Consider the following 22852-nt stretch of genomic DNA (forward strand, 5'->3'; position numbering starts at 1 on the left):
GGGGGGGAAACCGGATCCGGCATTGCATTTCGACGGATACGGTTTTAGTCAAAAGCGCCGGATCGCGCCTGAAGCAGAAAACCTGATGTGTGAAAGAGGCCTTATGCCTCCTGACACTGACACAAAGTTAGACCCTTGGTAAAAGAATCATCAGAAATGCTAGATGTCCTCTGTACAACTGATATCTTCAAAAGGGCCGAGAATCAATGAATAGCGTTTGTAAGAATGCTTACTTATTGGCCTGTATGTAAGTCACCTGACAAACAAGCAATACGCTAATTCTTCGGTTGGATCATTTATGCTTCTATGAAAAGAATCATTATTCGTGGTTACATACATAGATCTGGCTGAACTGAACTAAAAATAAAAAAAAAATTGCTGTTTTTCTTTAAGAAGCGCTCCTACTTTGCACTGATTGCTTATATTAATTGCATCTACTTGAACTTGTTACCTGTATAAATGACACCTGTCTAAGGACACTAAGTACCAAATTGTAGACCTGCACAGTGGTGGGATGGGCTACAGGACAATAGACAAGCAGCTTTGTGAGAAGACGACAACTGTTGTCACAATTATTAGAAAATGGAAGAAAGACGACTGTCAATCTTCCTCAGTCTGGGGCTCTATGCAAGATCTCACCACGTGGGCTAAGAATGATTCTGAGGTAGGTCAGGAGTCGTCCCAGAACTACATGGGAGGACCTGGTCAATGACCTGAAGAGAGCTGGGACCACAGTCTCAAACATTACCATTAGTAACGCAATACGTCATCATGGATTAAAATCCTGCAGGGCACACAAAGTCCCCCCTTCTCACCCCAGCACATGTTCAGGTGCAATTGAAGTTCACCAATGACCATCTGGATGATCCAAAAGAGGCATGGGAGAAGGTCATCTAATCGGCTCGAATACATCATAACACACTGCGGGGCGGGATCTGGGGCCTCCACAACACGCAGGCGCAATAGCCTGTCGGTTCTCGGGCAGCGCGCACTGCGCGTGCCCGAGAACTGTTGTCACAGCGCAGGCGCCGGAATTCAAAACAGGAGGAGGCAGCAACGCACAGGGGCATCATGATGGACGAATGGTGGGCGGCGCCGAGACACCGGACAGACATGATGGACGGATGGTAGGCGGCAGATACAGGGGAACACAACATACCTATGGGACACATTACAGGTATGAGGAGCTATTTATAAAAATCATTATTTCAGCGTTACTAGGGGTCAGAAAAAGAAGAGCCACCTTCATAGATTGCAGCCTTAGTGCTGCTGAAGATGGCTCTTTAACTGAAAAACGCCCTGGGGGGTGACAGGTTCCCTTTAAGGATGTTCCACATTATTAAGCAGGGCACAGGTTTCAAGGAATATAGGAAAGAAAAAGGATCTCTCTGCTGCTGAAAAGCATCAAATAGTGCAATGCCTTGGTCAAGGGTTGAAAACATTAGATATTTCCTGAAAACTTAAGCGTGATCATCGTACTGTTAAGAGATTTGTGGCTGATTCTGAGCACAGATGTGTTCGTGCTGATAAAGGCAGAATGAGGAAGGTTTCTGCCAGACAAGTTTGTCGGATTAAGAGAGCAGCTGCTAAAAAGCCATTACAAACCAACAAACCGATATTTGAAGCTGCTGGTACCTCTGGAGTCCCTTTAACCTCCAAGGTGTACGATCCTTCAAAGGCTTGTTGTGGTGCATAAACCTATTCGGCCACCCCTGAACAGTGTTCACAAGCAGAAACTGTTACAGTGGGCCCACACATACATGAAGACTAATTTTCAAATAGTCTTGTTTACTGATGAGTGTCAAGCCACCCTGGATGGTTGGTGGATGGCCATCAAGGCTGCGACGTCAGCAAGAAGGTGGAGGAGTCATGTTTTGGGCCGGAATCATGGGGAAACAGCTGGTAGGGCCCCTGAAGGTGTGAAAATGACCTCTGCAAAGTATATAGAGTCTCTGACAACTTTCTTCCATGGTATAAAAAGCAGAAACGTGCCTTCAGGAGCAAAATCAGCTTCATGCATGACAATGCACCATCTCATGCTGCAAAGAATACCTCTGAGTCATTGGCTGCTGTGGGCATAAAAGGAGATAAACTCAAGGCCACCATCTTCCCCTGACCTCAACCCTATAGAGAACCTTTGGAGTATCATCAAGCAAAAGATCTATGAGGGTGGGAGGCAGTTCACATCAAAACAGCAGCTCTGGGAGGCTATTCTGACTTCATACAAAGAAATACAAGCAAAAACTCTCCAAAAACTCACAAGTTCAATGGATGCAAGCATTGTGAAGGTGATGTCAAAGAAGGATTCCTATGTTAACATGTAACTTGGCCTGTTAGGATGTTTTGGAGTTAAGTAGCTTTTCTGGTTCAGTGAATGTGACCTCCTAATGCTGCAAATTCCACAAATGAACATTTTCTGTTCTTTAAAACATATCAAATGTTTAGAAATTCTACTGTGCCTAATAATTTGGAACAGTGCATTTTGAGTTTTTATTCATTTTGGAGATTATACTGTCATCATTGGGAGGTTTCTTCAATAAAATTCCATGTATACTCTAATGGGTGATGACTTTTATTAGACTGACTGTCATTTGCACCGACCATTTAGGAAAATCAGAGAAAAATATCATTTGTATAATAATTTGAAACATGGTGTAGAGACATTACAAACAGTCCCGGAGCCTGGAAGAAATCGTTAGCATTCAGAAAGAATATAACATTTCTCAACAAGACTAATATGAGGCATACAGGTAGGACTAGTTTTGCATTTCTATTACCTATATGCCCATATCAATAGGTCATATATGTCCCGGGGGGGTGAGAGATTCCCATTAAAGTGTGCACAGTAACCTACATACAGTGTCAGATTGTGCCATTATACGGAATAAAATAATACCTTGGTTGATGAAATCCGTCTTGTGGTTGTTTTAATATTTTATTTGTAGTTTTCAGTTAATGAGATTCTCGTGTTCCAGGGCGGCCTGTGGAGGGGTCTTCATGTGGTGCTCTGCTTAGGTATACATACTGATGGCTTCTGACAGGTCACTGATCCCTCACTGACCTGCCCCCTGTTTTACATACTGTATATCTTATTGTTTGAAAAAAAAAATTACATTCATCATGCAGGCAGCGGCTCTTGCACTGTAGCATGAGAAGCGCTATAATATCCATATTTTCATGTGATTTTGTCATATATATTTGAGACAAAAAAAATGATCTTAATCAAAATGGCGGTCGCGCCCATTTTGCTGCCGAAAAAAAAAAAAGCCGGCGGCGCCTGCTGTAGCATCTATTGCCACCGGCACCATTGTGATTAAGATCTTCTTTTTTTTCTCAAGAAATTTATGACCAAATAAAATGAAAATATTGATATTCTAGATCATACCATGTTACAGCGCCGCTGCCTGCACGATGAATGTAATATATTTTTTTCAAACAATAAGATGTGCAATAAGGCCAGTTTCACACATCAGTTTTTGAGGTCAGTTAAAATCCGCCAAAATGGCGGAAAAAGGATCCGCGGGCGACGAAACACCAACGGGAGCCACCAGAGTTGGTGTGCTGGGATCCGCCGTTAAAGGAACCGCACCTGGGGGGAAAAAAAAACCTCATACCGGCGATGTAGCGGTATCCGGGAGCTGAAAGAAGAGAGCGGGCATCTGCTTGTCGAGCGGGCATGGTGATGTCGCGGGAGCAGTGAGGTCGCGGGCACGGAGATCTCGCGAGAGCAGTGAGGTCGCGGGCACGGAGATGTCGCGGGAGCGGGGACGGTGATGTCGGGCACGGAGATGTCGCGGGAGCGGGGACGGTGATGTCGGGCACGGAGATGTCGCGGGAGCGGGGACGGTGATGTCGGGCACGGAGATGTCGCGGGAGCGGGGACGGTGATGTCGGGTACGGAGATGTCGCAGGAGCGGGGACGGTGATGTCGGGCACGGAAATGTCGCGGGGACGGTGATGTCGGGCACGGAAATGTCGCGGGAGTGGGGACGGTGATGTCGGGCACGGAGATGTCGCGGGAGCGGTGATGTCGGGAGTGGTGAGGGGAGAGAGAGAGAGATTTTATCTGCTCCCGGAAGGGCTAATGGTAATTAGCGGACCGTCAACGGAAAAAAAAACGTTGCATGGTCCGTTTTATCCGCCCGGGAGCTGCTAAAATCTTGGCGGATCCGTACAAAAACGGGTGTGACAGACGACCATCAGTCAAGATCCACCAATAATGTAAGTCTATGGGTGAAAAAAACGGATCCGCCCCTTTTTTGGCGGATCCGTTTTTAAAAAAAATTGGCGGATCTTGACTGATGGTAAAAAACTGATGTGTGAAACAAGCCTAAGTAAAAATAGGGGGCAGGTCAGTGAGGGATCAGTAACCTGTCATAAGCCATTAGTATGAATACATAATCAGAGTACCACATGAAGACCCCCCCCCCCCCCTCCTCCAGGCCGCTCTGGAGCACAAACATCTCATTAACTCACAACTGAAAATAAAGATTGAACCACAAGACAGATTTCATCAACCAATGTATCATTGTAATCAGTATAACGGGCCGACCTGATACTGTCTGTAGGTTACTGTGCACAATCCTGCTGATAGATTCACTTTTAGTCAGCATTTGTGGAGCTTACAAACTTGGAGATGTATCACCTCCTGGAGGCACATGCCACAAGAACAGTTTTGGTATCCTGAGCTGAGGTCATCAGCATCCTTCCAACAGATATGCGGAGCTGCAACCTAGCCAAGCCCTCACACTTTCCTGAATCACTGGAGTATAGATGTTGCTAGTCAGGCTTTAGCTTTTGGCAGAGAAGTTTCGCATGCCATTGTCCCTCCCTAAATCTATCTTTAATCTGGAATTTTTCATGTGCGCGGTCATGGTGGTGTTGTAAAAAGGTAGAAATATACCTACTGATAAGGCTGGTTTCACATTAGCGCTTTTGTGCGCAGCGCATCGTGCGCACCCGTGCGCATGCGCACTGCGCACCTATGTTTAACATGACGTGCGCATGTTTTTGCGCACACTTGCGTTTTCGTGCGCATGCGTTTTTTTGTCTTTTGCGCCAGGTGCGCCAGACGCAACATGTTGGATTTTTTGGTGCGCCCTGTCTCGGCAAAAAAACGCATGCGCACGCTTGCGCACGGAATGCGCAAAAACAACACATTGAAGTCTATGGTAACGCATGCGTGCGCATGGTCTTGCGCACGGTTGCGTTTTTTTACGCATGCGTTTTTGAGTGAAACAAGTCTAGAATGTTCTCTAGACAATGGAAAAAACGTCACACTTAAAAACGCATGCGCATAAAAAACGCCAACGCATGCAAAAAACGCATGTAAAACGCAAACAACGCTGCGTTTTTTTTACACATCAGCGTGCGCATGACGTTAAAAAAACGCGCGTTTGTTTTGCGTTTTTCTTTGCGTTTTTTATGCGCCCGATGCGCTGCGCAAAAAAACGCTAATGTGAAACTAGCCTAATTCAGTTTTTACTCTTCGCCACGACAGCACCCACTGGAGGTATCGGATCCGCCCATTTGGAACAGGAAACCCTACAGGAAAGATAAAAGGGGCGGTCCGCCTTTCCTCCTCAGTTTTGGTTTCCTGTTCCAAATGGAGCAGGATCCTGCAGGATCTTACCTGGGCCATGCATCCGCCTGTGCGGTCTCCTCGGGAACGGCAGGGGCTGCGGTCCGGAAGCAGCGTCGGGGGAGATTCCGTTTGACGGTTCCCCCCTCGTCTGGTGGCATAACGGTGATGACCGGGTCCGGGGAGGGCCGCCCGGTCTTACCAGGGAGCGGGCCGGTCTGGCATCCGGAGGCAGAACACCCCCCCCCCCCCCCCCCATGGGATGTGAAGCCATGAGCGCGCGAACCGCGCGTGTGAGTAGCGGTGGCGCAGGAGCCGGCCGGCGCCCGACGCTCCTATACCCCGGAAGTAATGGTTGAACTTCCGGGGTAGGATGGCGATGACGTGGCGCATGCGCCCTGACACAGGGCGACTTCCGGGGGCACGACAGGAGTGAAGATAAAACAGCGCTGCAACGATGGAACCATGTCGTCCCCCACGGAGTCGCATGCCCCAGCAGGGGATTCAGCTGGGGGCAATTCCACCAGGGACCGCAGCGCCAGGACAGAGACTGCCCGCAGGAGCGAGGCAGCAGAAACCAGATCCAGACCGTCTCAGCCATCCGACCCGGTATTAAGCTTCACTGGGTGAGTGTGCAAAGTATATACTCTACCTATTAAGCTAACCTCCTCCCCCCCCCCCTCTCTTTACCTTTGACCTCCCACTTCAGTCAAAGAAAAACATAAAGAATGCGCATTATGTTCAGAGCCTCTCCCTGACTCCTACCCCAAAAAACTCTGCAAACAATGCATGAAAGAAACCAGGCAGGGGTCGACGATATCTTCTAAAGATATCCGAGCCATAATTAGGGAGGAGATACAAGCCATCAACCGCGCCAGCACTCCCTCAGAGTCCAGTCATAAGAAACAGGCCGTTGTTAGTTCAGAGTCAGAGGAAGAACAGGAGTTAAATTCAGGCTCCGCATTCACGTCCTCATCGTCATCCTCGGAGATGGAAGGACGCGCATGTTTTCCACTGGACAGCGTAGATAACCTAGTAAAAGCGGTTAGAAATACTATGGGGTGTGAAGAGGAAAGGGGAGCCCAAACCGCGCAGGACATTATGTTTGCGGGATTGGCAGAAAAAAAGAGGAGATCATTTCCGGTGATACCGGCAATTAAGGACCTCATCAAAAGAGAGTGGGAAAAACACGACCAGAGGGCTTTTCTCCCATCAGCCTCAAAACGGAAGTATCCGTTCACTGATGAAGACCTATTGAAATGGACTAAAATACCAAAGGTGGATGCCGTCATAGCCTCCACTTCCAAACAGACCTCGATCCCGGTCGAGGACGCAGGATTGTTAGCAGACCCATTAGACCGAAAGGCAGAATCTTCGCTCAAAAGGTCCTGGGAGTCCACCACCGGGGTATTCAAACCTGCAATAGCCAGCACATGTACTGCTAGATCAATGCTGGTATGGCTAGATCAATTAGACCAGCAGATCGAGCAAAGAGTGTCAAGGGAGAAACTGCGTGCAGCCATCCCGTTGATAAGAGGTGCAGCTGCCTTTATGGCAGATGCTTCAGCGGACACCCTAAGACTGGCAGCGAGGTCGGCAGCCCTGGTGAATAACGCCAGACGCGCGCTGTGGATAAAAAGCTGGAAAGGGGACGCACAATCAAAATCCAAAATTAGTGCAACCCCATGCGAGGGTGAGTTCCTCTTCGGGAAAGCCTTAGATGAAATTCTCGCCAAGGCAAAAGAGAGGAAAAAGGCCTTCAGTGATTCTCCCATTCCGTTTTATAGGAAAACCTTTAAGAGACGGCCATTCGGGAGGAGAAGACAGTCGGACAGAACGAATAGATGGGCCACGAAAGACGAAAAGCAGAAGGGTACCATCTTCAGAGGGCCAACATATAGGAGAGATAAAAATTAAGAGTTTAAACCCACCAGTTGGGGGTAGATTAAAATTTTTTGTTACCAAATGGGAACAAATTACGTTAAGCCCATGGATTTTGAAAATAATCAAGGAAGGAATAAAGATTGAATTCCTTCAGATCCCTTATGAATTCTTTGTTATAACTCGCCTTAATTCCTCAGTTCAGCAAAAGGCTCTCGAAGACGAGATTCGAGTCCTACTAGCTAAAAAAGTTTTAGTTGACGTCCCTGAGGAACAAGAGGGTAGAGGCTTTTACTCTCCCCTGTTTTTGGTTTCTAAACCAGACGGTACGTTTAGAACCATTATTAATTTAAAGAAGCTTAATTCATTTATAAAAAATTATAACTTCAAAATGGAATCAATTAGATCCACTATAAAGCTTCTTTTCCCAAATTGCGTAATGGCAGGGATTGATTTAAAAGATGCTTATTATCATCTCCCTATTCACAATAGATTCCAGAAATACCTAAGAGTCGCAGTGGAAGTCGAGGGCAGGATTCGTCATTTCCAATACGCGGCCATGCCCTTCGGGCTTTCCACGGCACCAAGAATATTTACCAAGGTGATGGCAGAAGTGATGGCCTACCTTCGCCAAAAGGACACACTGATCGTGCCGTATTTAGACGACTTCCTAATAATTGGGAATTCAGTCAAACAATGTACCGAACGCGTGACTGACGCAATCTCCTCTTTTCAGAGCCTTGGCTGGATCATCAATATCCAAAAGTCCAGACTCGATCCACAATCTCTCCAGACATTTCTAGGATTTCAACTAGATTCCTTGACCCAGAGATGTCTACTACCTCAGGTAAAAATCACCCTCACGAAACAAAAAATACGAGCAGCTATAGATAGACCACGGGTGTCCTTGAGAGGAGCAATGTCACTATTAGGATCACTAAATTCTTGCACCCCGGCAGTCCGGTGGGCCCAGTATCATGTCCGTACACTACAACACCAGATCCTCCGAGAGGATAAGCGACATAGTGGTCATTTACAGAGCAAAATAACCCTGTCACAAGAAGTCTTGACTTCTCTAGAGTGGTGGTTAGATGATGACCATTTATGTTCAGGAGTTCCATGGGTTATAGTTCCATCCTGTATCGTAACCACCGATGCCAGTCCCCAGGGCTGGGGAGCCCACATGGAGAATGGGTTTCATCAGGGAAGGTGGAATAGAGAGGAATGCGAGTACTCATCCAATTTAAAAGAACTGACTGCAGTGTTCTATGCTCTATACAACTTCCTTCCGCAGCTCCAACAGAAGCATGTCAGGATCCTATCGGACAACACTACCACAGTGGCCTATATAAACAGACAAGGAGGAACTCGATCAGAGACTCTGATGTCTTCAGCGGCAAGAATTTTAAACTTAGCAGAAAACTATTTTTTGTCCCTCTCGGCCCTTCATATCAGAGGCGAGAGCAATCAAAAGGCAGACTTCCTAAGCCGACACACTCTACGGCAAGGAGAGTGGCACCTCAATCAGAAGGTCTTCAGGGACATAGTAGCCCTATGGGGACAACCCGAGGTGGACCTTTTCGCCACAAAGGAGAACAGGCAGATAAAAACATTTGCCTCCCTATCTCCATCAGATCATCCAGACATACTAGACGCCCTTCTAGCTCCATGGAATTTCAACCTGGCGTATGCGTTCCCTCCATTGATCCTCCTACCTCAAGTAATTCGGAAGATCAGAGACGACAAAGCAAGGATAATCTTAATAGCACCGTTCTGGCCAAAAAGACCGTGGTTTTCGTGGCTGCAAATTATGTCAATAACAGATCCTTGGGTCCTTCCTTCGACTCCCAACCTACTCTCCCAAGGCCCCTTTTTCCACCCTCAAGTGGTCAGCTTGCACTTGACGGCGTGGAATTTGAGAGGCAGTTATTGAGGACAAGAGGATTCTCTGAGTCTTTAATTACTACACTACTACAAAGTAGAAAACAGTCCACAACCCAAATTTACACTAGAATATGGAAAAAATTTCTTCAATTCCATACAGTACCTCATACAGCAGAAGTTCCGATAATCCCAATCTTGGAATTTCTGCAGAAAGGGAAAGACTTAGGCTTAGCAGTAAATACGCTAAGAGTACAAATATCGGCATTAGGAGCACTATATGGCCATAATATAGCAGGCAACAAGTGGATAACTCGATTCATTACAGCATGTGAACGAATAGCTCCAATCCACATACCCTCCGTCCCTACATGGGATCTAAATCTGGTCGTAGACGCCCTAACGGTAGACCCCTTTGAGCCGATCGACACAATACCCTTCAAATACTTAGCACTTAAAATGGCCCTCTTGGTAGCACTGACCTCAGCTAGAAGAGTGGGTGATATCCAGGCCTTGTCAATAGATCCACCTTTTTTTTCAAGAATACCAAGACAGTTTGGTATTAAAACCAGACCCTGCCTACCTGCCAAAAGTGGCAACAAAATACCATAGATCTCAGGAGATACTCCTCCCATCCTTCTATAAAAATCCCTCTACTCCGGAAGAGCAGAAGTTCCATACTCTGGACGTCAAAAGAACTGTCCTAAAATATATTGAGAGGTCCAACAGTTGGAGGCAGAGTAGGGCCCTATTTGTTTCATTTCAGGGCTGTAAGAAGGGGTATGGAGTCACGAAGAGCACCATTTCCCGGTGGATCAGAGAGGCCATTCGTTTAGCCTACTCCGCAAAAAACGAAGATCCTCCAGGGAACATCAGGGCGCATTCCACTAGGGCAATGGCAACTTCTTGGGCGGAAAAGGGAGATGTTCCGATTGAAACTATATGTAAGGCGGCAGTTTGGTCATCCCCTTCTACCTTCTATAACCACTATAGACTTGATCTTTCATCAACCTCTGACTTAAGCTTTGGCAGGACTGTCCTTGGCACGGTGGTCCCACCCAGGTGATGGTCTCTGGAATCTCTCCAGTGGGTGCTGTCGTGGCGAAGAGTAAAAAGCCGGATTACTTACCGGTAATGCTCTTTTAATGAGTCCACGACAGCACCCGCTCACTTCCCTCCCTAAAGATATCAATAGTTAAAGTATATCAACCAAATAATGGATAAGAAAGATGTTAAAATAAGAGAACATTGCCTAATCCCTGGCGGTCCTTCTGGTACTCTGAAACGTAAAACTGAGGAGGAAAGGCGGACCGCCCCTTTTATCTTTCCTGTAGGGTTTCCTGTTCCAAATGGGCGGATCCGATACCTCCAGTGGGTGCTGTCGTGGACTCATTAAAAGAGCATTACCGGTAAGTAATCCGGCTTTTTCTTAAGAAAACCATGACAACGCCTTTATATTCCCTCCCTTGTTACCTCTATTCATCAATTAAACTTATTTGAATTGTGAATCTGGTATGTCTGATGTATTTATAAAAACATTCTATCCATTTTTCATAATAGGGACATGAAACAATCTCTGGTGCTCTCATGGTGTCTTATGAAAACTGACTTATCAGTTGATATACCTGTAATTCTAATTATTATTGAGTGATGCAAGTTTTTTTTAAATTTTAATTTGCGTTTATTTTTTTAACATTCTACTGTTTCTAAGTTTAAGTTTAGTGTAGCACATTTCTACCAACATAAACGTACATCAGAAAAGCCTTTTCCCCAATGTTGTTATTAATGTGTTTTTTATCTTTTATTGAGGCAAACCAGAATAATTACCTTTTAAAAAGGATAGCAATGTCTCCTAGCAATGCTTAAGTTTCAGCCATGCTTAAGTTTACTTTTTTAGTTTCTGGCATACAGGTAGTTCCAAAGGCTTGTTACTGACAAATCTTAAACCAGAAGTATTAGCTTTTCCAAACACATGACGCGATTTACAACAAATGTGAAAAGGTGGACAGCGTCCAGCATGGGTAATAGTAGAAAATATTTGTTATGCCAGGCACCTCACATCTATATTACGACTGGGCTTCATCAGGCAACTCACATCAAATTGATCTTTGAGAATGAGTTCATTCACATTGGCCAAATAAGTGATCAGCCTGCACAAAATGAGTGTCCCATAGTGGGACACAGTGTAAAAGTAAGATTGAAATTTAAAAAAAAATGTAAATAATTGTAAATATATTTAAAAACATAAAAAAATTATATAAATGAGGTATCACTGTAGTCGTACTAACCCGAAGAATAATACTGCTTTGTCAATTTTACCACACCCGGAATTGTATAAATGCCCCCCCCCCCCAAAGAAATTAATGAATTGCTAGATTTTGTTCATTCTGCCTCACAAAAATTGGAAAAAAAGCGATCAAAAAATGTCATGTGCCCAAAAATGGTACTAATAAAAACGTCAACTCGTCCGCAAAAAACAAAGACCTCACATGACTCTGGGCCAAAATGTGGAAAAATTATAGCTCTCAAAATGTGGTCACACACTAAAAGATGCAATAAAAAGTGTCTTAGTGTGTGACAGCTGCCAAACATAAAAGCCCGCTATAAAAACCTGCTATAAATAGTAAGTCATACCTCCCTTTATCACCCTCTTAGTAAGGGAAAAATAATAAAATAAAAGTGTTTATTTCCATTTTCCCATTAGGGATAGGGTTTGGACTAAAGTTAGGATTACAGTTGGGGTTGGGATTAGGGTTAGGGGTGTGTTAGGGTTAGGGTTGGGATTAGGGTTAGAGGTGTGTTGGGGTTAGGGTTGGAGTTAGAATTGGGGGGTTTCCACTGTCGAGGCACATCAGGGGCTCTCCTAACGCGACATGGAGTCTGATCTCAATTCCAGCCAAAAAGTCAAACGGTGCTCCTTCCCTTCTGAGCTCTGCCATGTGCCCAAACAGTGGTTTACCCCCACATATGGGGTATCGGCATACTCGGGAAAATTTGCACAACAACTTATGGGGTTCAATTTCTCCGGTTACCCTTGGGAAAATAAAAACTTGGGGCCAAAAGTTCACTTTTGTGAAAAAAAAAAAAAAGATTTATTTTTACGACCCTACATTATAAACTTCTGTGAAGCATTTGGGGGTTCAAAGTGCTCACCACACATCTAGATAAGTTCCTTAGGGGGTCTGCTTTCCAAAATGGTGTCACATGTGGGGAGTTTCCACTGTTGAGGCACATCAGGGGCTCTGCAAACGCGACATGACGTCCAATCTCAATTCCAACCAATTCTGCATTGAAAAGTCAAGCGGCGCTCCTTCCCTTCCGAGCTTTGCCATGCGCCCAAACAGTGGTTTATCTGCATCTATGGGGTATCAGTGTACTCAGGACAAATTGTACAACAACTTTTGGGGTCCAGTTTCTTCGGTTACCCTTGTTAAAATAAAAAAAAAATTTTGTGAACATTCCAAAAATTCCTGTGACGCATCTGAAGGGTTAATAAACTTCTTGAATGTGGTTTTGAGCACCTTGAGGGGTGCAGTTTTTAGAAAATATCAAAAAGTGACACCATTCTATCATATAGACCCCTCAAAGTGACTTCAAATGTGATGTGGTCCCTAAAAAAAATGGTGTTGTAAAAATGAGAAATTTCTGGTCAACTTTTAACCCTTATAACTTCCTAACAAAAAAAAATTTGGTTCCAAAATTGTTCTGATGTAAAGTAAACATGTGGGAAATGTTACTTATTAAGTATTTTGTGTGACATATCTCTGTGATTTAAGGACATGAAAATTCAAAGTTGGAAAATTGCGAAATTTTCGCCAAATCTCTGCTTTTTTCACAAATAAACTGAAGTCATATCAAAGAAATTTTACCACTATCATGAAGTACAATATGTCACGAGAAAATGTCAGAATCACCAGGATCCATGGAAGCATTCCAGAGTTATTACTTCATATATGTACAAATTGCCTCTTCAGACAGAAAGAGGACTTGAACTCTATAGCGCCACCTGTTGGTAGTAGTGATCCTACAAGTCACAATCAACCCTTTAACGAGTCTTGTAATATGACTTAGGATAAAAGCCAAATCAGAATCTCAATTTTCAGAAAGTGTTTTAGGCTTTTGGCCCTTGTCAGTGCAAAGTATAAGAACTGATTTGGCGAGGTGAGAGGCTTGATTGTGACTTGTAGTATCTCGACAACCAACAGGAGGCACTATAGAGTTCAAGTCCTCTTTCTCTCTGAAGAGGCAATTTGCATATTAAATTAACAGAGGAGCATTGCACGGCGAATAAGCCTCCTTACCTTGACAAGCCAGAGCTGGTATGTCACTCTCCACAAGGAGAAACCTTACTACTTCATAAATGGACAGTGTTCAGAATTATAAAAATTGGCCTGCTTATTAACAGGCAAACGACCCTTGGGGGTAAAGGGGTTAGAATTCAGGGGTATGCAGAATGATGTGCTGTCAAAAACAAACTGTCCATTACCAATTGCTCTATGCACATTGTAAATGCGGTTTTACGCTATTAAAGACTGCCAATTGGTAAACATGTGGCTCATCTCCGGTGATTGAAGCCTAGTATAAGCCCATCCCAAAAAGAATAAATGCCTAGAGGCAGCTTCAGTATTCAACAGTACATCCAAAAAACAAATGAAACTTCATGCCAAACAATAACATTACAAAGCTTTATTGTGATATATGTTAAAAAAGTAATCTAAAATATACATGAAATAGGGACAAAACTATGCAAAAAAAACAATAAGGCAAGCAGTAAGCCGTAAAGAAATTTTCATGACAATATATAGAAAAAAGTAATCCAAATGCAAATAGTTATGTAAATAGCAGCAATCAACTCTCAGGACAAAGAAAAGAACGCCCAAATAAGATGGAGACACTGCGGGTCCTATTAGTATTAAAGGGCTGAATGTAAAATGGCTCAAGTGAATGCCTGAATGTCCAAATGCAATTGAGTGACTCAGAGTAGAACAATTTAGTGTTTAAGCCATGTGGCGACACTGGAGGTGCACATTATGAGAGATATTGAAAGCTGAGATGCAAAAAGGTGTATATAGGAGGCATTGCTGCGTTACCTTACGTAGTAGCGGTACCCCAACGTGCGTTTCGCTTGGTGCTTCATCAAGGGGAGTATATGGCAGGGATATAATGTGCTGGCTTTTTATATCATGTCCTAAATCATTAGTGGCAGTGGGATGAAGCGGCGCTTGCGGCAGCAGGACCTGCGTGATGTCACGTGATGTTAAGCCCCGCCCCCTCCTGGCGAACCAGGGTGAAGGGGCGGTGCAGGCATCAGTGTTGACGCGTCTCCCAGGAGACGTGAAGGCAGGGAGCCGCGGGAAGCGCACACCGCTAGTGATTGTGAATGGACCCATAGGATGTAATTTTGTTGAAAGAATGGGTGTGATTCAAGTGCAAGGAAGTGAAAATATGCATTAAAAGAGAGTGTATGATGAATTAAATGAGGGGAAAAGAGGCGGGTTTGGTGCAAATGCGAAAGGGAAGGAAAACCTGTGAAAAAAGCAAAATAAGGGGAATAAATAATATGTGCATATATAGAAAAATCTCATAGAAAAACATACTTATAATACAACAATGGCTACTTAACATCTGATTAAAAGATTCTTAGAAATCTACTATTTTAGTAGACTTCCTACACTTATATTTTGTGACGTTATAGCATCGGGTATTCATCTAGTTGCTTAATAACAGAGAGGTCAGAGTTGCCCTTTTTCGACATATGGTAAGTATGCTGAAGACCCCAGTCATGACTGTGCTCCTATGAGTGCCTGCCCAACTGAGGTGGGCGTTCATAGGAGACTGATATTTTACTATATACAATACTGTGGTTCTTCATACTTGTGATAATAGATTACGTTAGTTCATTTTGTTACTTGCCTGTCCTGTAAAAAGTTACAAAATGTTGAGTTTTAAGTAAGGAAAGAAGGAAGAAAGGCCAGCTTTCTTCTGCGTAGGATCCTGGAAACATAAAGTGACTTTGCGGAAAGCAGTTGTCATCACCATGTGAATAATGTCTCTGCCCCTGTAGATACGTTCTAACAGGACTGACTGTTTGTGATAGGTTTCATCTCCCTGTATGTGTTTCATTCCCCTTTTTTTAAATCTATCTGCAGGTTTAGTCAACTGTACTTCATATTATGGGATTGGGGAGTGGCCGCAGAGCAATGAAGTCTCCACCACTTCTTCTTGCCGTGCTTCTAGCATGTGTGTTTGTCCTTGGAATAAACTACTGGATTACAAGCACTCGCTGTGTGGAATTACAGGTAGGATACCTTTTTTCCTTTATAATTTGCACAGCACAAGATTAAAAAGAATACCTAGTTAGTTTTTTCATGTAACAATGGCAAACGCACATTTTCTGCAAATAACCACATATCCTGTTCAGCTGTGCTGCCAAAAGATGATGTGGCGTCCGCTGCTTGGCATCATGGAACAGTTCTGGCTCAGTAGCTACATTCACTGGAGTGGAATCAAAGATTATTGTCCATGTGAAGGTATATAAATCTTTGCACTGTAGAGCACAAGGCTTGCTAATACAAAGCAGTGACATGCAAGATTTTTTTTTCTAGTGTAATCCTTTAATAGTGAATTGGGAAAGGTTTTTTTTTTTTTTTTTAACCTTTTCAAATACTTTGAAGCACATTTATCAATACTGTCAAAGAGCTTGTTCACATGTTTTTTTTTTTGTCCCTCAAAGAAAAAAACAGCATGTTACTGCACCAACAAAGTGATTGAGATTTCTGAATTCTCATGAACATATTGCTTATACCATTGCTTAGTCATACCTCTTTTCAGTGAGGCTGCACCCACTAGTTGGACTAGTTATAAGAAATATCTAAAACACTTAAGTATGATGAAAGTCCTGAAAGACCATTTTTGGGTGCAAATTTCATTGGAACACTGTCACATTAAACGTATGTGTTCCATAAGGTTTTTAATATCTGACTACGAGACAGATATGTGTGGCTACTAGTGTGTTTAGCTTTTAGACGCAGTGTTCCCCAACAGGTCATGTTTTCCTTAGTATTGCCAAGGTCATAATTGCATCACCTCCACAGGCAATAATGCCATCATATGTACAATACTAAGGTAATCCTGAAACCATGACCTGTTGGAGACTCTTGAGGACCGGAGTTGGGGAACACTGTTTTAGAGAAATGCATAGTTTTCTTTAATCGTGTCAAGGTCTAGGTCTGGACGAGTTTTCAGTCTCTAGAGCTTGTCTAATGATGAATTAAATCACAAAATAATTTAAAAAAGAGTTACAATATGTTTAGTATAAAATAGAACCAAGAAAAAATGTGAGAAAATATATTTTTATGGCTTCTTTGTTGGGGGTGTGTATGTGTGTGTGTATGTAAAATATATGTTATAATACTATGTGGTGCAGTTCTCACTGAATGTATTAGGGGACACTCATTTGGCAGCAGAATTTAAGGCACACTGGAACGATTTGTCCACTTAAACAGTCTATGTGGTTTATTATACAAATCATAACCACTGTAGGCCATGTTACACATCACAGACCTAACATACAGTCCACTCTCAACTGCAGTTATGTCTACACAGTTGATTAACTGACCCTAGTCAGTGCACACAGTCCCCGATGCTCTGGGTTACCTGCTTGGCAGCATTGCAGGATTTATCTGCAATGTCCCTGGCACCCTAAAGCAAGCGATTGAAGGCCAAACCCTCAGTCATGAGAAAATATTCAAATATGTGTAATAATAATGTAATGATTTGAAACCAAAAAAGACTTCAGACGCCCTTGACGCTCGATCCGATATTGACCATTTAGAATTGAACACATAAGGGCAAGTAAACAGAGATGCTACTATGCAAGTAGTCATCAAATTTCACAAATGGATACTGCTTAACCACAAGAATTCTGATCTGACATCCACAAAAACTCACCTCTTCATAAGAGGTCTGCAGGGTAATGTAAGGGTTAAAACCTCCCAAACACTTTAGATAGCTGTAGACCAGTGGTTCCCAAACTCCATTCCTCGCGGACCCCAACGGTTATGTTTTCAGGATTTCCTTAGTATTTCACAGGTGATGGAAGTATCATCAAGGCATCAGGAATTCTCTCACATGTGTAACACTATGGAAATCCTGAAAACATGACCTGTTGGGGTCCGCGAGGACTGTAGTTTAGGAACCACTTCTGTAGACCAAACAATAGTTGAGCTGGCAGCGATCTCAACTTGCTCTCCGATATACAGTGCCTTGCAAAAGTGTTCGGCTCCCTGGAACTTTTCAACCTTTTCCCACATATCATGCTTCAAACATAAAGATACCAAGTGTAAATTTTTGGTGAAGAATCAACAACAAGTGGAACACAATTGTGAAGGTGTATGAAATTTATTGGTTATTTAAAATTTTTGTGGAAATTCAAAAACTGAAAAGTGGGGCGTGCAATGTTATTCGGCCCCTTTACTTTCAGTGCAGCATGCTCAATCCAGAACTTCATTGTGGATCTCTGAATGATCCATTGTTGTCCTAAATGACTAATGATGATCAATATAAACCACCTGTGTGTAATCAAGTCTTCGTATAGATACACCTGCAGGCAGGTCTGTGATACTGTTGTGGAGAAGCTTAAAGCCAGATTTGGATACACAATGATTTCCAAAACTTTAAACATCCCAAGGAGCACTGTGCAAGCGATCATATTGAAATGGAAGGAGTATCATACCACTGCAAATCTACCAAGACCCGGCCGTCCCTCTAAAGTTTAATATCAAACAAGGAGAAGACTGATCAGAGATGCAGCCAAGAGGCCCATGATCACTCTGGATGAACTGCAGAGATCTACAGCTGAGGTGGGACAGTCTGTCCATAGCACAACAATCAGTCGTACACTGCACAAAACTGGCCTTTATGGAAGAGTGGCAAGAAGAAAGCCATTTCTCAAAGATATCCATAAAAAGTGTTGTTTAAAGCTTGCAACAAGCCACCTGGGAGACACACCAAACATGTGGGAGAAGGTGCTCTGGTCAGATGAAGCCAAAATTGAACTTTTGGCAACAATGCCAAACTATATGTTTGGCGTAAAGGCAACACTGCTCATCACCCTGAACACACCATCCCACTGTCAAACATGGTGGTGGCAGCATCATGGTTTGGGCCTGCTTTTCTTCAGCAGGGACAGGGAAGATGGTTACAATTGATGGGAAGATGGATGGAGCCATCAAACCTCATTGAGCTCGAGCTGTTTGCCAAGGAAGAATGGGCAAGAATTTCAGTCTCGCGATGTACAAAAAAGATAGAGCCAAACCCCAAGCGACTTGCAGCTGTAATCGTAGCAAAAGGTGGTGCAACAAAGTATTAAGTTAAAGCGGCCGAATAATATTCTATGCCCCACTTTTCGGTTTTTGAATTTCCACAAAAATTTAAACAAACCAATAAATTTTGTTCAACTTCACAATTGTGTCCCACTTGTTGTTGATTCTTCACCAAAAGTTAACATTTGGTATCTTTATGTTTGAAGAATAATATGTGGGAAAAGGTTGAAAAGTTCCAGGGAGCCGAATACTTTCGCAAGGCACTGTATATTGCCATTGTCGATACCAGCAATTTGAAAAGCAAACAAAGTTGCTGCTGCAATCCAAGGCTGCTGCCTGGTGAGATAGAAACATCCTCAAGGTCCTCTAGTACACAGCATTTTTTATTTAGACTCTAGGTGCCCGAACTACCCCCTCCCTCTCCTAGCCGTCTAAATGATGCGATTGCTTTTGAATGTGCCATTTATTGGGATTAACAGCTGGAGATTTTTTAACCACATTTTGATATTGAGGAACTTTGCCAAATTCTTCTGCAGATAAATCTTGCTTGATAGAGACTCTCTTATCATCAATGAATAGATCTCTGAGGTCTATGTTTTTTTATAGAATAGAATGTCTGCTGATGAAGTATGAGACATTTGAGAACAGGTCATGGGCTCCTGCTGGAAGTAGGATGGTGGGCACTCTATGGGCTCATATGATTGCAAAAAATGGGAATAGAGCGGAGTTTCCAATGGCCTGCAGCATCCATGTTTTAGTGTCACCCACCCACTGATTTCAGATGTTTGTTATTTTTTGTTTTATACTAGTCTATTGATCTATATTTGATCTGACTTTCTCATCAATAAGTAGACATTGGAACAGTCTGTTCACAATCTTTGTAAATCAGTAGCAGCTTATTTTCCACAGTGCTTACTGACACTGCCCTACAGCTCACCTTTATTAGCTTTTTACAAATGTTGCTTAATATACTGGATGTCTCTCTTTTTAACCGCTCAGTCTAGCATAGTTTGTGCTAGACCTATTCGCTTCTGCATTGAGGTCTTAGAGTTGGCTATGGGAGTAAGTTGGAAAACACTGGGACTGTCACTTATATCTCAGGGCCTTTGCCTCCACACTGTGGGGATAGAGGACTAGATGGCAATATCTTTAGTTTTGTCACCATGTTAACCATCAGGGCCTCTGCATGATAAAATGTCTGAAGCTTCAGTTCAGAGGAGATTTCCTAACTAGCTACAGAGACTGTCATTAAAGCGCCGTGCCACAGCTGTTCTGGTAAATCATTCCAGTTTTGCAGCAGCGTTAGCTACCTTCTCTCAGGTGGAAGTGTTCAGCATATTGGGCAGGCCTCCGTCAGGGATCTGCTGTTGTTTTTTCTCCTTCTTTCTTACTACTAGTTGCACCAAGTTGAGTGTGTTATGATGTTTGTATGCCCCTTTGGTGCTATAGCTGGAAAGTACTCGGGATGGATGTGAAATGAGAGCAAAGAAAGGCAAGTCTGCCCCACATGCCGATCAGGCCTCGCCCCCACTATGGCTTCTAAACATTCACATTCTGCAGTATACAAGGCGTTTTGATCTTTCACTTACATCATTGCGTTATAGTCCCACAATTTTTCATTTTCTACTTGCTATAAAATATACTGCATTTCCATTACTGATGCTGACTTATTAGTCAGTAATATTTCTTGCAGCCACACTTGGAATAATTAGTAGGTATGTTTTTATTAAGGGGACTGTGATGACGGAGCAGCCGCCATCTTGGATATGGGGCCTAATGCTCTGGGACCTGAGATATAAACATTGGCCCTCCACAGCGACCCAATGGGGCCATGTTTGCTCTCCACACGACAGACAAAACAAACCGCATTCACTGGTACCTCTCGTGTCCTGATCCGATCATGCTGTAGAAAGTTACCCCCTTTCTTAGATATTGGGAATAAGTTCTGCAGGGAGCTAAAGGGTGGAGATTATTAGCCCACCCTCTGACACAGGGGGTGGAACCTAGCATGCGTAAGAACTAGCAGCACATGGCAGAGACACTCACTCTCTCACAGAAGAACCAGACGATGATCTAAGAAGGAACTGGGGACAGATCTGCCAAGGGGAGCAGCGGCCCATGCTTTGGGGTCTGTCCGGCAACTAAGATTCTTGTACCTGTGGACTGCAGAGCTCCCGGCACTCACATGCAACCTACAATCTGGTAAATTGACCTCCAGCTAAATATCTGTAAGTCTTGTACCCTTATTGTTATATTTTACTCTGACTGCAAATCCACTGTAATTCCCTTGTATAGCTTACTGTATATTTCTGTAATTATCTAGTGCGCCCTTAAGGCAATTAAACCATAAAATTAATCTTGGACTGATGCTTTTACTCTGATTGTGAATCTTAGAATACCCAGCGGGTAACAGGACATCCTCCCCGGCGGCCATTTGCTCTATGTGCAGTTCCCTCACTGACCTAAGAGAAAAAGGGGGCGCCGGAGAGCTGTGCCTGTGTAGTTATGTCACATTGGTGACGTGGGAGGAACGGGTCCTTCCTCCACAGGGACTTTCTGAAAAATGGCAAGCATAATATAAAACTAGATTGAGGCCTGATGCTATCGCATCAGGAGGGCGTAATGTCACGATGGGGGCAGGCTTTGAAGCGTTGAGAATCCCCCCCCCCCCCCCTCATGTGCTCACCCACCTATCCACTCCCTCTTTCCCCATGTGCTCACTTCTCCCATCTGTGCTCTCTTCTTTGACCTGTCTACCCCATGTGCTATCCCAAATGTCTGCTGTCTCTCGTCGGAAAACCCCTTTTAATGTGAATGGCTTCCTCTGCCTGTAGACACGTCGCGCATCTGCTGCCGGGATCAGCCAAATGATTCACTGCATCTGCGCGGAATTCGCGCAGGCTCAGTGCAACGGTGTTCCGCTGGTGGTACCGCGCAGGAGGCTGCGTGAGTGTGTGGTGCGTACGGCGTACAGAGTGTGTGTGTGGTGCGTCAGTGTTTTGCTGGTGGTACCGCGCAATAGGTTAGTACCAGCAGCAGTTTCCATATTGAGACACCCATCCCTTGGGTGTCCCAATATGGCAGTCGGTGAACTTCCTCCGCTTGGAATTCTGGGATACAGTGACATCTGGACAGAATAGGAAATGAAAACATTACAAGAAAATTATATAAATAGATACCCATAACGTGCCTCTCAAATCCCCTGCTGCTATAACGGTCCTTTGATTGTCCTGTGGTTATGCTGTCGTGTATATAGATCACATGACCCCTGAAGCCAATCGCTGGCCTTGACAATGAAACTGGCATGTACAACACATGACCCCCTGTTTGCAATGGTTGGCTGCTTCGGCCACATGACCAGTTGCAAGACTGGTTTGAATCTATAAAGTGGTGGCAATGAGTTCAATGACTAATGGTTTGAAAGGTGAGTTATAACTATGGTGTTCTCACATTGCATTAAAGGGGATTGTTTACATTTGCCTACAAGCTGGCAGAAACAAAATATTTGATATGTGATATTTGCTCATGAGCGCTTACAACAGATGCGAGCCATGACAAGTTCTGTAGAAATAGGGAAAGCCATAAAATGACTTCACATAGTTTTTCTCGTAGGCGCTAATAATTTTTTGCAAAGTACCAACAACACTGTTAAAAAATGTTTTCTTCTCAAGTACGCTGAAATGTAGTGGACCATCATGTAACAGCAATTTATAGACCACCAGACAATTGTTGAACCATTTTATAGTTTATTTTCTTTAAAACTTGAAGATAGTAAAGGAGATATTCCATTACTCTTTCTGTTACCATGGATTAGATCGCTACATTAGGTACTTGGCACATATGTTACTAACAAAGTGACATTTCCAGGAAAAACTGCTTAGCCTGGAAAGCATTAAAGGAACGGTAAATCCAAAAATGAATGCTGCAATTACACATGGTTATAATTCTCACTCTATGTTGGTTTGCATCATTTTCTGCATGATCCTGAAAGTCAGTTTTGTAGAAATACTGCAAAAAACATTGGTGTTAATTTGCTGAAGCAGTTCAATCTTTAGCTGTTGGGCGATTTGGCTAAAGAAGCAGCAAAACTTAAAAGGAATGTATTGTCATAAAATTACCTATTGTTTTAATGTATTTTGAAAACACGTTTGCATTATTTTTTCCAACATCAATGAATTAGTAATAT

General features: G+C 43.4%; 1 protein-coding gene across 1 annotated transcript in view; it reads left to right on the top strand.

Moving 5' to 3' along the window:
* GOLM1 (golgi membrane protein 1) overlaps positions 1-22852 on the top strand; it is an 84402-nt gene that overhangs the window by 25386 nt on the left and 36164 nt on the right. Inside the window, exon 2 of the mRNA XM_073545993.1 lies at positions 15493-15642. Within this exon, the coding sequence (XP_073402094.1) occupies positions 15517-15642 (126 nt within the window). The 5' untranslated portion in view covers positions 15493-15516. The remainder of the gene's footprint in view (positions 1-15492; positions 15643-22852) is intronic.

This window comes from Dendrobates tinctorius, unplaced genomic scaffold (genome assembly GCF_039654945.1).
Source record: "Dendrobates tinctorius isolate UK_male_01 unplaced genomic scaffold, ASM3965494v1 ptg000144l, whole genome shotgun sequence".
Taxonomy (NCBI): domain Eukaryota; kingdom Metazoa; phylum Chordata; class Amphibia; order Anura; family Dendrobatidae; genus Dendrobates; species Dendrobates tinctorius.